Raw genomic sequence first — 12694 nt, forward strand, 5'->3', positions numbered from 1 at the left:
TTTGGTTTCTTAGGAACTCAGGAGGAAGGAGGGTTAGCAAAGGCACTGGGATGGCAGCTTGACTGTTCCTCTGCTAGTGGATTATAGTGGGTACAGTGAATGCTATTGGGGAAAGGGCATTTGGATTAAATGTGGAGCTATTGAGGAGGACTGTGACCCCTGTGGATTAGAGTTGAAAAGAGTGTAAATAATGGGCAGTAGAACGCTTGGAATAGAAAATCTGTCTTCTTCAGTGATGGGTGGCCCCAGGACAAATCAGCCATCAATGAAAGGATTCCAACAGGGATGGGAAGAAGGATATAAACTTACGTTGCTTTAGGATCTCGAATGCTGCCTTCAGAGTGCTGAGAAAACAAACACATACTTATTGGTATAGTGTCCTAATGACAGACTGTGAATCTAAAAAAAAAATTCCACTACCAGACTTTTACCCTCAAAGAAACACAAAAATAAATAAAACCTTTAATAGCCCAATCAAAAAAAAACTGACCATGCAAATGGGAGAGAGATTACATTTATAGGTATCTTTAAGCCATGCAATCAAATGCTTCATGAAGCAGGGAATTAAAGACTTCCGAACTCCTAGTGCACTGGACTGTTTAACGCCTCAGTATTAGTTATTACACGTGTTAATATAAACTTGTCTGTACCAATGTCTTGGTGAGAACATGAATACAGGGAAATACAAATGACCAATATAACTGATGTTTGGAATAGTAGTCGAAAAGGGGAGATCTCTGAGGACAGAGATAGGTAAGATCTCTGTAGTCAGAGATCAGTGCTGTACCAGTATATCTTGTTTTTTCCTCCTTAATAATCCTCACAGCAGGAGCAATGCATTGGCTGTATAACATTACCTCCCTCTTGCACTTCTGTAGCACCCCCTTGTGGTACTGTCTCCAAATTCGTTAAAGAAACCAAATTAAGACCAATGGTTTTCAGAGCCATACACTCTAGGGGTCTGAAACGATGGACCACAGTGGCTTTTCACAGTTACACAGTACAGTATGAATAAGCTCTGCCACCAGACGGAGCCCTCAGCACCAGGCCATGAAATACAGGTGAGACTAGCAAGACAAAACGTTACACTGGTCAGTATGAGAAGTCAGATGGAGCTGGATCAAAGTAAAAGATGGAGTCTTATAATGGTGTTTCACAGGGGGCTGGTAAAGGGCAGTAGTATATTGTCTGTTGTTGAGCTGGGTTGAGTAAATGATAATCAGTCAGGCAGATGAATAAGGAACAAGCTGCAAATGTTTTAATGAACCAGCGGAAAGAACAGCAAAGAGGTAGAGTAATTCAGAGAGAGACGCCCAAAACCCCACTTTACCATTCTGTGGCAGCATTGCTGCTCCAGTTGCACACAGTTCTGAAGAGCCTGATCACCAGTGGTTTTACTGGGGGCTGTACTGTGAATTTAGAAGGTAATCTTTCCAGGGCACCAACTGTGCGACCTCCCAAAGGTCTGTACAGAGGCTTGATAAAGAGAGAGCCCAATACGGCTCATGAGAGGGGAAGGAATATTCAGCCAAGCCCATGAGTGGCACTTCTGAAATACTCAATGGCTAAAGGCATAAAGTTTGGCCATGCATAGAGTGGGGAGGGATGTGTGACCCTGCCAACCCCTGGGGGACAGAGATCTATGAGGAAATTATGTGCATGCTGGGCCACCCTAGGAGGCCAGAGACACACATACTGGAGCCCACATTCTCTGTGGTACTTTGGGCGAGGTGCAGGCTCCTGATGGCAGCCTGGGTTCCAAAGGAGTGGGCCTGCAGGCACCTGGCTCAAAACCCACACTTTGTACCCTGTCTGGTGCAGCCTCCTGCCCTCTCCAATATTGATGCTTCCTGTGGGAATTCCAGATGCTTTTCCTTTGGCTGAGACTTGGAGCTGTGTTTAAAAACATTCTAAGCATGGCCCTCCCATCATTTTTAACGAAAACGCAAATCCCTGGCTTCTGCCTTGCTGTACTCAGGTTTCATGTTAAAAACAGCACCACCACCACATGCAATCTTGGCAGAGCTGGTGCTGAACTAGCCAAGTGGTAGCCCTCATCCTTTCATGTCAGCATCTCCAGCGTCTTTAGCATTGACCTCTTCGAACATGTAATCCAGCCCTGGAGCAGAGGAGTTGCCATTTTCAGTCCTTGGGTTGACTGTACTTGTTAAGCACCATTTGAAGGTAGCTATCACCACCAGGACAACAATTAGGTTTACTTCATCACATATACCTTCATTCTGCTCTTAGATGCGTGCATGCAGCTCTCATTGACTTCAGTAGGGCACCGATCCAAGGGCAGAAACTTGGCCTGCTATTGGAGAATTTCCCTTAGTACAATCTGACTGTGCTACTGGACCTGATGCTGTCATCTTTAAAGATGTGCTGCCTCCCCATTCTTCGTGGCACATGCTTAGCCAGAAGGGCAAGCAATATGGTCTATATACCTTATGCCCTTCCAGATGGGCCTGTTTAGGGTTTAAATTGGACATAAAGCAGCAAAGAGAAATAGGACCCTTTTTCAGGTCTTGAAGCACCTTGTGGACTCTTAGGGGAGAAATATAAAGGGAAATGGACACCATCATGCAGGCCCCAAAGAACATCATGAAAACCTTGAGTCTTGATTCAGAATTTGCTAGCACTGCTATCTGTAAAATGTGTGAACGAAAAGCCTTTCAGCCAAAAATGATCAATATATGTCTTATTTTCAGACTGTTTCAGCTTTTTGTGTATAAACCAACAAAATATTTTCCCTGAAATGAGTTATGAATAACTGATGGCACTAAACAAAAAATTCTTTAAAGGCTTGAGTTGGTGTTCTTAAAATCCTCTGCTGTAAAAGCGGCCTCCAAGCCGGCCTGTAAAAGCCTGTGAATCTCCTTGGATCACTAGGATATAGCATAAAAGATTGAATGTCTTTTAAAATATGCTTCTTTGTTGTTCTGAAGGTGCCCTGGCATTTCATTTTATCCCTGTGTTCCCAAACATGTAAAACTTGGCTGGTGTAAACTTTTGATGCAAACTTAAACTTGGAGCATAAGGTCTCAGAAATGAAGGAGTCTTTTTAACCAAATTTGAAATCAAATAAGCCACCCGCTGTACTAAATTTATTATCCATTTTTGTTCTAGATGACATGATTAGGATTTTTTTAAAAAGTAAATATAACTTACAGTACATATTGGCCCTTGCTTTTGTGTATATCTTATAGTGAGGGTGGGGCACTTTATTAGATTCCTCATCAGAGTAACATACAAATATTGAAATAAAAAAAAAACCCAGGACATTTACTGTTTGCACAGCATGTTGATCTATCATTTCCAGAGTTTTTGCCTGAAGCCTGAGGTGTCAGTTTCTGCCAGATGTAGTTAAATTGCCATATTGGATACTGAAGAAAGATACATTCTCAATACAAGGGGAAAAGGAGTTTACTCTCTTTAGTTTTGAAGTGGTCTATGCTATCAGAGTGGTTTATGAAAGGAAGCCAGATGTTGTGATTTACTTTCTTCTACTGGCCTTTTGAGTGGAGGAGGGTTAGTCTGTCTTCCAGTAGGCTATAATAATGTCCCTGGCTACAAACAGGTTGAATCTAACCTTTTTATGGGGTTTGGGGGAATAGACATGCACATAAACATTGTAAACAGCTAGGAGAGAGAATAGGTATGTCAAATTTTAGGCCTAAGAACCTTCAAATATCTCTTTAATCACTTAAGTGCTGCACAATATACCAGGTACAGCCCCACGTATCAGCTATGTATCACGTTCCGAAGCTCTGACATATGGATGGAACATCTCATTCCAGTCCCCCAGGATGTAGCTGTGTGGGTGAAGGAAAGTATCCCATTTGGTAGAGATGTATGTGTAAGATGCCTGTAATTTAATTTTGCTAGTACGTTTGAATGAATGGTAACTAAATAAAGCATCTCATTTCATATGTGGGTATGATTTCCTATTGAGATTTGTAATGTTTTTGTTCTGATGTCTGTGGGTGTGGGGATGCCGCAGTTTTAGGCCATTTGAACAAAATTCATTGTCCCCACACTCACGTTTTTAAGGAGGAGAGGAGGAAGTAGCAATATTTCAAGTCGGGAGGGTTGTTAAACTAAGTTACAGGCAAAGTATCAGCCTTCACCTTGAACCTCCCCACAGCAAGCCCGCTTGCTAGCATCCTTGTGAAATGTCTATAGAAATGTATTGTGTGTAATTAAAGCCTAGCACTTAGTAAAGCATGGATTTAAAGACCCAGTTTTCATATGAAACTTTGGCAGAGAAATGAAGGACCTGTACTTGGGGTTAGAGTCAAGAGAGCTGTGCATATGGAGCAATAACCAAGCACCAACTTCAGGTGATTTTTGCCATCTAGTGGCTGAAACCTTTTCCTGTTAACCAGGCTAAGACATGTACTAGAGATTTCGTTCCTTGCAGTATTTTTAAGACTTTTAAAAAATTCAGCACACTGTTGAAAGAAGTAAGTGTTTCCTGAAATATTTTGAAATGAGCATTAAAACATGAGCATTGTTTTTCCTGGGTACTTGCTCAGGAAGCAATCACCATATGCGTTTCTTTCCTAGATGAGCTTATAGCTTGTGTGGAAATATGAAGATGCGGGATATGGAATAGGGAAGACTTTCACTATAATTTATAATAATACCTGGCTCTTATATAGTGCTTGTCATCAAAGCGCTTTACAAAGAAATGAAGTGACTTGCCCACGGTCACGCAGCAGACCAGTGGCTGAACCAGGAATAGAACCTAGATCCCCTGAGTCCCACTCCAGTATTTTATACACTAAGCAACACTGCTTCCCCTTGTAGCTTTCTTGACTGTATAGACATTGCAGGGATTGATCACTTGAAAACTGACCCTGGTTTTCTTCCATCAGGGCCTGTTTTGTTTGCTGCCCCCCCTCCCCTTCAAGGGTGGCCCTTGTTTGGTGCCTAATTTCCCATGGACCACATGGAACTGATGAGAAGAATTGGATCAGATTATAAATCTGTTTTCAAGCACTGATCATGCAAAGTATCCATTAATCAGAAGTAGGATTTTGTACTGGGATGTGGGATGGCAATCCTTAAAACTAAGCTCTGTCCCTTATTTTTCATATAGATGTCCTTTGTTTCCTTGAAGGTCAGGTGGCTGCTCTGCAGGCCTTCTACTCTCATCCTTTTGCCTTATCTGCTGTTAAGCAGAGAGAGAGAGAATGCTTTATAGATCTAGCCTGCACTAGCAAAAGTGCAGCTGCACCAGCGCTAGCAGCAATGTGCTTTCGAGGGGACTCAGGGTGCTTTCACCACTGTGTCATGAAAGCCTGGCTTCATGATAGAGTGGGTAAAATCGCCTGCATCCTGTCAGTGCTGGTGTTTGTATCCTTGCTAGTACCAGTGCACGCTGCTGTGAAACAGCTGCAAAACGTTCTAGTGTATACTAACAGGTTTCAGAGTAGCAGCCGTGTTAGTCTGTATTTGCAAAAAGAAAAGGAGTACTTGTGGCACCTTAGAGACTAACAAATTTATTAGAGCATACAGAGCTACATTAGAGCTATTAGAGCTACAGCTGTAGCTCACGAAAGCTTATGCTCTAATAAATTTGTTAGTCTCTAAGGTGCCACAAGTACTCCTTTTCTTTTTAGTGTATACTAGATGCACTTCCTGTCGCTAGCAACCCATCTCTCTGCTTAGCTTCTCCCGAAGCCCCAACCTCTCACTCTTTCTGCTCCTCATTCTTTTCTCTATATCCACTAACATTTTTTGTCTGTGTTGTGTTTTACCCCTGCCTGCCCACTAAAGTGTGTTCAGCTGCATGTGAATGAGCTGTGGGTCAAAGCCCCAGCTCCCTTCCTCGCTTGTTAAAGGAACAGTATATCTCAAGAAATGCTGGATTCAGACGTGGTTCCAACTGAAAAGTGTAATGTTTGCTGTGTCAGTTTGAGTTTTTCTGAATGTCTTGCCCCCTCCCTCAAGCTCAGAATAATCTAACTCAGTAATTTATGAAGTCCCTTTACTATTGATGTACAGGATGATAAGAGTGACTGTTCTGACAGGAAAACCACAGCTTATTTTTTCCTTCGCTTAGCGAATAGGCGTGGAAAATACCACTGCCTCAATCATATCTCTTATAAATAACAGCAACACGATGCACCATGTTCTCTTCATAAAAAGTGTGACCTTTTTAAAATGGAGAGTGAGAGACCATGGCCTCTACTATGCAGACTTTTCAGCCCTAAGGAGAACACTCTCCACTGGCTGTGTGTACTCTCTGCCCCGGGGTGAAAGTAACTTCACAGATTTACCAATACGCAGAGTAGCCAGGGTCCTGAGCAAGGTGGGGGCTGGCTCTGGGCCCCCTGAAGGGGTGGGGCCTTGGGCGGAAGGGGCAGGGCTGGGGCCAGACTCCCCAAGCCAGCCCTTCAGCGCTGCCCGGCCCGCGGCGCCCAGGGCTCCAGTGGCAATTTAAAGGGCCTGGGGCTCTGGCCGCTGCTGAGAGCCCTGGGCCCTTTTAATCACCGAGACCCAGGACAGCTGCCCCTTTTTCCCCTCACCCCCCAACAGCAGCCCTGCCAGTACAGTCGGCTGTGTACCAGCAGCCACTTTCTTACCGGTATGCCGTACTGGACCATAGCAGCTTACTTTCACATCTGTCTGTGCCCCAGGTGAATTAGTCCCAGCTACATATCTGGAGACCAGTTAAATATCAATCCCCTCTCTTCCTTCCATAACCATGGTTAACATCTGGCTTGGTTCTAAACTACCAGTATTTGGACTAAACTAGGTTTTAATTCATAGATTCCAAGTCCAGAAACTATAACCTCCCGTCTAATAGAGGCCATAGATCTTCCCCAAAATAATTCCTAGAGCAGATCTTTTAGAAAACATGCAGTCTTTATTTTAAAATTGCTAGTGATGGAGAATCCACCATGATCCTTGGTAAATTGTTCCGTGGTTAATTACCCTCCCTGTTAAAAATCTATGCAGTATTTCCAGGCTGAATTTGTCAAGCATCCGGCCAATGGATCATGTTGTTCTTTTCTCTGCTAGACTGAAGACCAATTTTTAAATATTTTTTCCCCATGTAGGTACTTATAAACTGTGATCAAATCACACCTTATCCTTTTCTTTGTTAAGCTCAGTAGAACGAGTTCTTTGAGGCTATCACTATAAAGCATATTTTCTAACCTTTTAATCATTCTCATGGCTCTTCTCTAAACCCTCTCCAGTTTATCAACATCCTTCTTGAATTGTGGATGCCAGAACTGGACACAATATTCCAGCAACAGTTGCACCAATATCAAATTAAGAGGTAAAATAATCTCTCCACTCCCATTCAAGATTTCCCTGTTTTATCCCTCCAAGGATTGCATTATCTTTTTGTCCACAGCATCACACTGGGAGCTTGCATTCAGCTGATTATCCACCACAACCCCAAAATCTTTTTCAAAGTCACTCTCACCAGAATAGAGTCCCTCATCATGTAAGTGTGGTCTACATTCTGTGTCCCTATGGGATAAATTTAGCCATATTAAAATATATCACTTGCTTGAGCCCAGCTTACTGAGCAATCCAGATTGCTCTGTGTCAGTGACCTGTCCTTGTCCTTATTTACCAGTCCCCCAATTTTTGTGTCATCTGCAACTTTTATCCAGCAGATTCTCATGGCTGTGTTGTAGCAGTAGTGGTGAGTAGAATGGACTTTCATTTTGAATGGTTCCTAACAAGTTGTCTTCCCTCAGCAAAAGTCAGTAATGGGACAATTTAGGTTTCTTGAACCCCTCAAAATTGCATCTTCCAATCTCATTTATGGTCTGCCTCATGCTCTACTTCCGTCAACATCAGGTGTATAAGTCTCCTGTAAAAATGTAGCTTCTTCTGCACTTTGGATATGACCCCACCATTGTAGTCATCTTGGTCTCAACTGCTGCAAGACTGCAACATGTCTAAGTATCTCATCATTTGTGATTAAATCAAACCAATGAATGTTAAGAATATTCTGTAACTGTTGACATTGAAAACTATTTAGTTCCCTCTCCAACCATGTTTCTGCTCCATATATTAGAGTTGTCATCTCTACTGCATTGAACATTCATATATTAGTTGTCACACAAACATCCCACCTAATGCTTAATTTGTGCCAGGGCTGAGCCCTGGCATCTCTTGGCTTGGCAGTTCATAACCTTTCACCTCCGGGCTTGCCGCATCAGTTATGAAAGTAAAAAAAACTTCTTGAGCTCCAGCACCTAAATGCTTTGAGCCCTGGCACCTCTTTCATTACAAATTAAGCACGGATCCCACCACCCAAACAGAGGGCTGTGAAGATGCTGAAATGCCATTGACGCAAAACCAATCCGATGTGCGACTTTTTTGGGTAAGGAAGTCCTGCTGTCAACTGACTATCCAGATAGATAATGACATTGAATGGGTGAATAGTTTTGCAGCTACATGCAGCGTTGACAGGTTATTGGTTTCTGTTTTATAGGAGGCATGCATAACTTTGGTTTTATCATCATTGAACTTAAGTCCCATAGATTCTGGAGTTTTTCGCAACTTTTCCAATGTTAGCTGTTGTTGGTCAATAGTCTCTCCAAGTAAAGCATCATCATCCGCATACTCGAGATCCTCTAAAGATGAATCTTTAAATTTCATGCCTCCTACTTTGGCCTCAGTCAGTTTTGTAATAAGATAGTTGATCTTTATCAGTGATGATTTTAAGTTTTCTTCCAGGTAACTGATGAAAATGTTAAATAGTACAGGTCCAAGAACCGATCCTTGCTGGACCCAGCTGGAAACACACCTGTTCAGTGATGATTCCCTGTTTACAGTTACATTTTGAGACCTATCAGTTAGCCAATTTTTAATCCATTTAATATGTACCATGTTAATTTGATATTGGTCTACTCTTTTAATCAGAATATCATGAGATACCAAGTCAAATCCCTTACAGAAGTCTAAAAGTTTATTGTTATATCACCTCAACACTATTATCTTTAATCAAACTTGTAATCTCATAAAAAATCATTAGTTTGACAGGATCTATTTTCCATAAATCCACTTTGACTGGTATTAATTGTATTACTCACCTTTAATTCTTTATTAATCCAGTCCAATATCAGCAGTACATTATCTTGCCTGAAATCAATGTCAGATTGACAGACCTATAATTATCCAGGACATTCCATTTACCCTTTTTTAAATATTGATACAACATTAGCTTTTTTCCAATATTCCAGAATTTCCCTAGTTTTCCTAGACTTGTTGAAAATCAATGTTAGCCATCCAGAAAGCTCCTCAGATAATTCCTTTAAAAAGTCTTGGATACAAACTATCTGGGCCTGATGACTTAAAAATGTCCGACTTCAGTATCTGCTGTTTAACATTCTCATGAGATACTAGTGAAATGGAAAGAGTTGATAGCCTCATCATATGGTATGACTACAACATTCGTTTTTTCTTCAGTAAATATTTCTGATTTGTATTTAACACTTCTGCCTCTTCTGAATTATTATTGATAATTTTACCATTTCCATCTAGTAATGAACCAATACCATTGTTAAGATTCTTTCTGTTTCTAATACACTTTAAAAACTCCTCCTAAATGTCTCTAACTCTGCTGGCAATAGATATCTCCTTGAGTCCCTTTGCTTCCCTTATCAATTTTTTACAATTCCTAGCTTCTGATTTATATTAATTACTATCACCTTCCCCTTTCTTCCATTTTTCTTTCTTTATTTATTAAAACTGCCTTCACTTCCCCTCAAAAGCAGGTCAGTTTTTAAACCAATACAGCCTTCTTCCTTGATTGTGGGATTTTGGCTTTTGGGGCCTCTAGTAAAGTGTTCTTAAACAATTCCCAACTATCATTTACATTTTTCTGATTAAACTCTTCCCCCGCAGCTGATGTGGCTCAGAAGTGTTTTCAGGATTGTGAAACTGGCCCTCCTAAAGCCCCAAGTACATATGTTACTGGTCTGGACTTTATTCTGTTTGCACTTTACAAATGTGATCAAGTGTACCTAAGCTACCATTTTTAATTCTGTGATCAATTCCACTTTATCTGTCAAAACAAGGTCAAATATAGAATTTTCTTAAGAAACTATCATCTATAATATTTAGAAATTCCAAGGATGTTTTACTACTGGCAGCATTTGACTTCCAACATATGTCATTCAAACTGAAGGTTTCAGAGTATCTATCATGCATTCCTACAACTACAATACCCACCTGCTGAAGTGAAGAAACAGATTGACAGAGCCAGAAGAGTACCCAGAAGTCACCTACTACAGGACAGGCCCAACAAAGAAAACAACAGAACGCCACTAGCCATCACCTTCAGCCCCCAACTAAAACCTCTCCAACGCATCATCAAGGATCTACAACCTATCCTGAAGGACGAGCCATCGCTCTCTCAGATCTTGGGAGACAGACCAGTCCTTGCTTACAGACAGCCCCCCAATCTGAAGCAAATACTCACCAGCAACCACACACCACACAACAGAACCACTAACCCAGGAACCTATCCTTGCAACAAAGCCCGTTGCCAACTCTGTCCACATATCTATTCAGGGGATACCATCATAGGGCCTAATCACATCAGCCACACTATCAGAGGCTCGTTCACCTGCGCATCTACCAATGTGATATATGCCATCATGTGCCAGCAATGCCCCTCTGCCATGTACATTGGCCAAACTGGACAGTCTCTACGTAAAAGAATGAATGGACACAAATCAGATGTCAAGAATTATAACATTCAAAAACCAGTTGGAGAACACTTCAATCTCTCTGGTCACTCGATCACAGACCTAAGAGTGGCTATACTTCAACAAAAAAGCTTCAAAAACAGACTCCAACGAGAGACTGCTGAATTGGAATTAATTTGCAAACTGGATACAATTAACTTAGGCTTGAATAGAGACTGGGAATGGATGAGTCATTACACAAAGTAAAACTATTTCCCCATGGTATTTCTCCCTCCCACCCCGCCCCCCACTGTTCCTCTGATATTCTTGTTAACTGCTGGAATTAGCCTACCTGCTTGTCACCATGAAAGGTTTTCCTCCTTCCCCCCCCTGCTGTTGGTGATGGCTTATCTTAAGTGATCAGTCTCCTTACAGTGTGTATGATAAACCCATTGTTTCATGTTCTCTGTGTGTGTGTGTATATAAATCTCTCCTCTGTTTTTTCCACCAAATGCATCCGATGAAGTGAGCTGTAGCTCACGAAAGCTTATGCTCTAATAAATTTGTTAGTCTCTAAGGTGCCACAAGTACTCCTATTCAAACTGAAGTCCCCCTTGATCATGCAGCTTTTGTTCCTACACATTATAGATAGGTGCACAAGGAAGTGGTCATCCTGTTCCCTAGTGTAGTTTGGTGGTCTGTAGCAGACACCAACTAATACCCCATCTTGTGCTTTATTTGTTAGGACATTGATCCATATTTGGTCAAGGTCATTTCCTTGTGAGTTGCCAGTAACTCAGAAACAGGTAATGCCATTTTTGACATAGTGCCACTCTCCCCCAACCCCTTTTTCCGACATGATCCTTCCTAAATAGGTTATAACCATTGATTTTAACATTCCAGTCATGTGACTCATCCCACCAGGTTTCAGTAACACCAGGTAGATCTGTGCTCCTAAATAAGCAAATCCAATTCCTTTTGTTTGTTACCCAGGATCTTGCAATTGGCTTACATAGGCAATTAAAGAATTTTTTCACTTCATGTCCTTCAGTTCCTTGGCTTAATTTTGTTCTCAACAGTCATGGTATACTTTTGCAAAGTCTAATGCTGTAGCATCGTTTGGGAAATGAGTTAAAAGGCTGTTTGTTTTGTCCTATGTATTATGAATCTGGAGCTATGTCTATACTACAAAAAGAGGTGTGTTTTTACCTAGTAATAGTTATCTTGAGGTCAGGTCTACACTTTTTCTGGTATAATAATGTCAGGGGTGTGATTATTTGTATGCAATTTTTATATCCACAAAAGCCTTAACATACAGCCAATTATATCAGCAAAACCCCCTTTTGATGGTACACCTCAGAAGACTGGTATACGCACAGTTCTGCTGGTATAAGCTGTGTTTATACTAAGAGGGTTTCCCAGTGTAGCTATACTAGCAAACCTTTTCTAGTGTACACTAGACCCTACTGGGGACAAGGCATAGAAAACTTTTATTTCCGTGCAGCTAGTTGAGGTCAACCCTATATCCGGCACCTGAGATTGACTAAACTACACCAGGTTAAAAGCTATGTTGGGGGAATACCATATTGCACCTAGGCCCCCAGTAGGGGAGCTTAGTCAGGACCAAATCTGATTTCAGGTTAGAACAGGGATAGGCAACCTATGGCATGTGTGCTAAAGGCGGCACGTGAGCTGATTTTCAGTGGCACTCACACTGTCCGGATCCTGGCCACCAGTCCTGGGGGCTCTGCATTTTAATTTCATTTTAAATGAAGCTTCTTAAACATTTTAAAAACCTTATTTACTTTACATACAACAATAGTTTAGTTATATATTACAGACTTATAGAAAGAGACCTTCTAAAAACGTTAAAATGTATTACTGGCACGCGAAACCTTAAATTAGAGTGAATAAATGAAGACTCGGCACACCACTTCTGAAAGGTTGCCGACCCCTGGGTTAGAACATACAATTAAAAAATTTGGAGACCAACTTTGCTAGGTCCTTTAGGTATATTATGATCCATC

At 41.4% G+C, this 12694-nt stretch overlaps 1 protein-coding gene across 1 annotated transcript in view; it reads right to left on the bottom strand.

Moving 5' to 3' along the window:
* The window catches only part of PSTPIP1 (proline-serine-threonine phosphatase interacting protein 1), a 99030-nt gene that overhangs the window by 40237 nt on the left and 46099 nt on the right, over window positions 1-12694 (bottom strand). The window contains exon 4 of the mRNA XM_038420271.2: window positions 310-344. Within this exon, the coding sequence (XP_038276199.1) occupies window positions 310-344 (35 nt within the window). The remainder of the gene's footprint in view (window positions 1-309; window positions 345-12694) is intronic.

This window comes from Dermochelys coriacea, chromosome 10 (genome assembly GCF_009764565.3).
Source record: "Dermochelys coriacea isolate rDerCor1 chromosome 10, rDerCor1.pri.v4, whole genome shotgun sequence".
Lineage (NCBI taxonomy): Eukaryota > Metazoa > Chordata > Testudines > Dermochelyidae > Dermochelys > Dermochelys coriacea.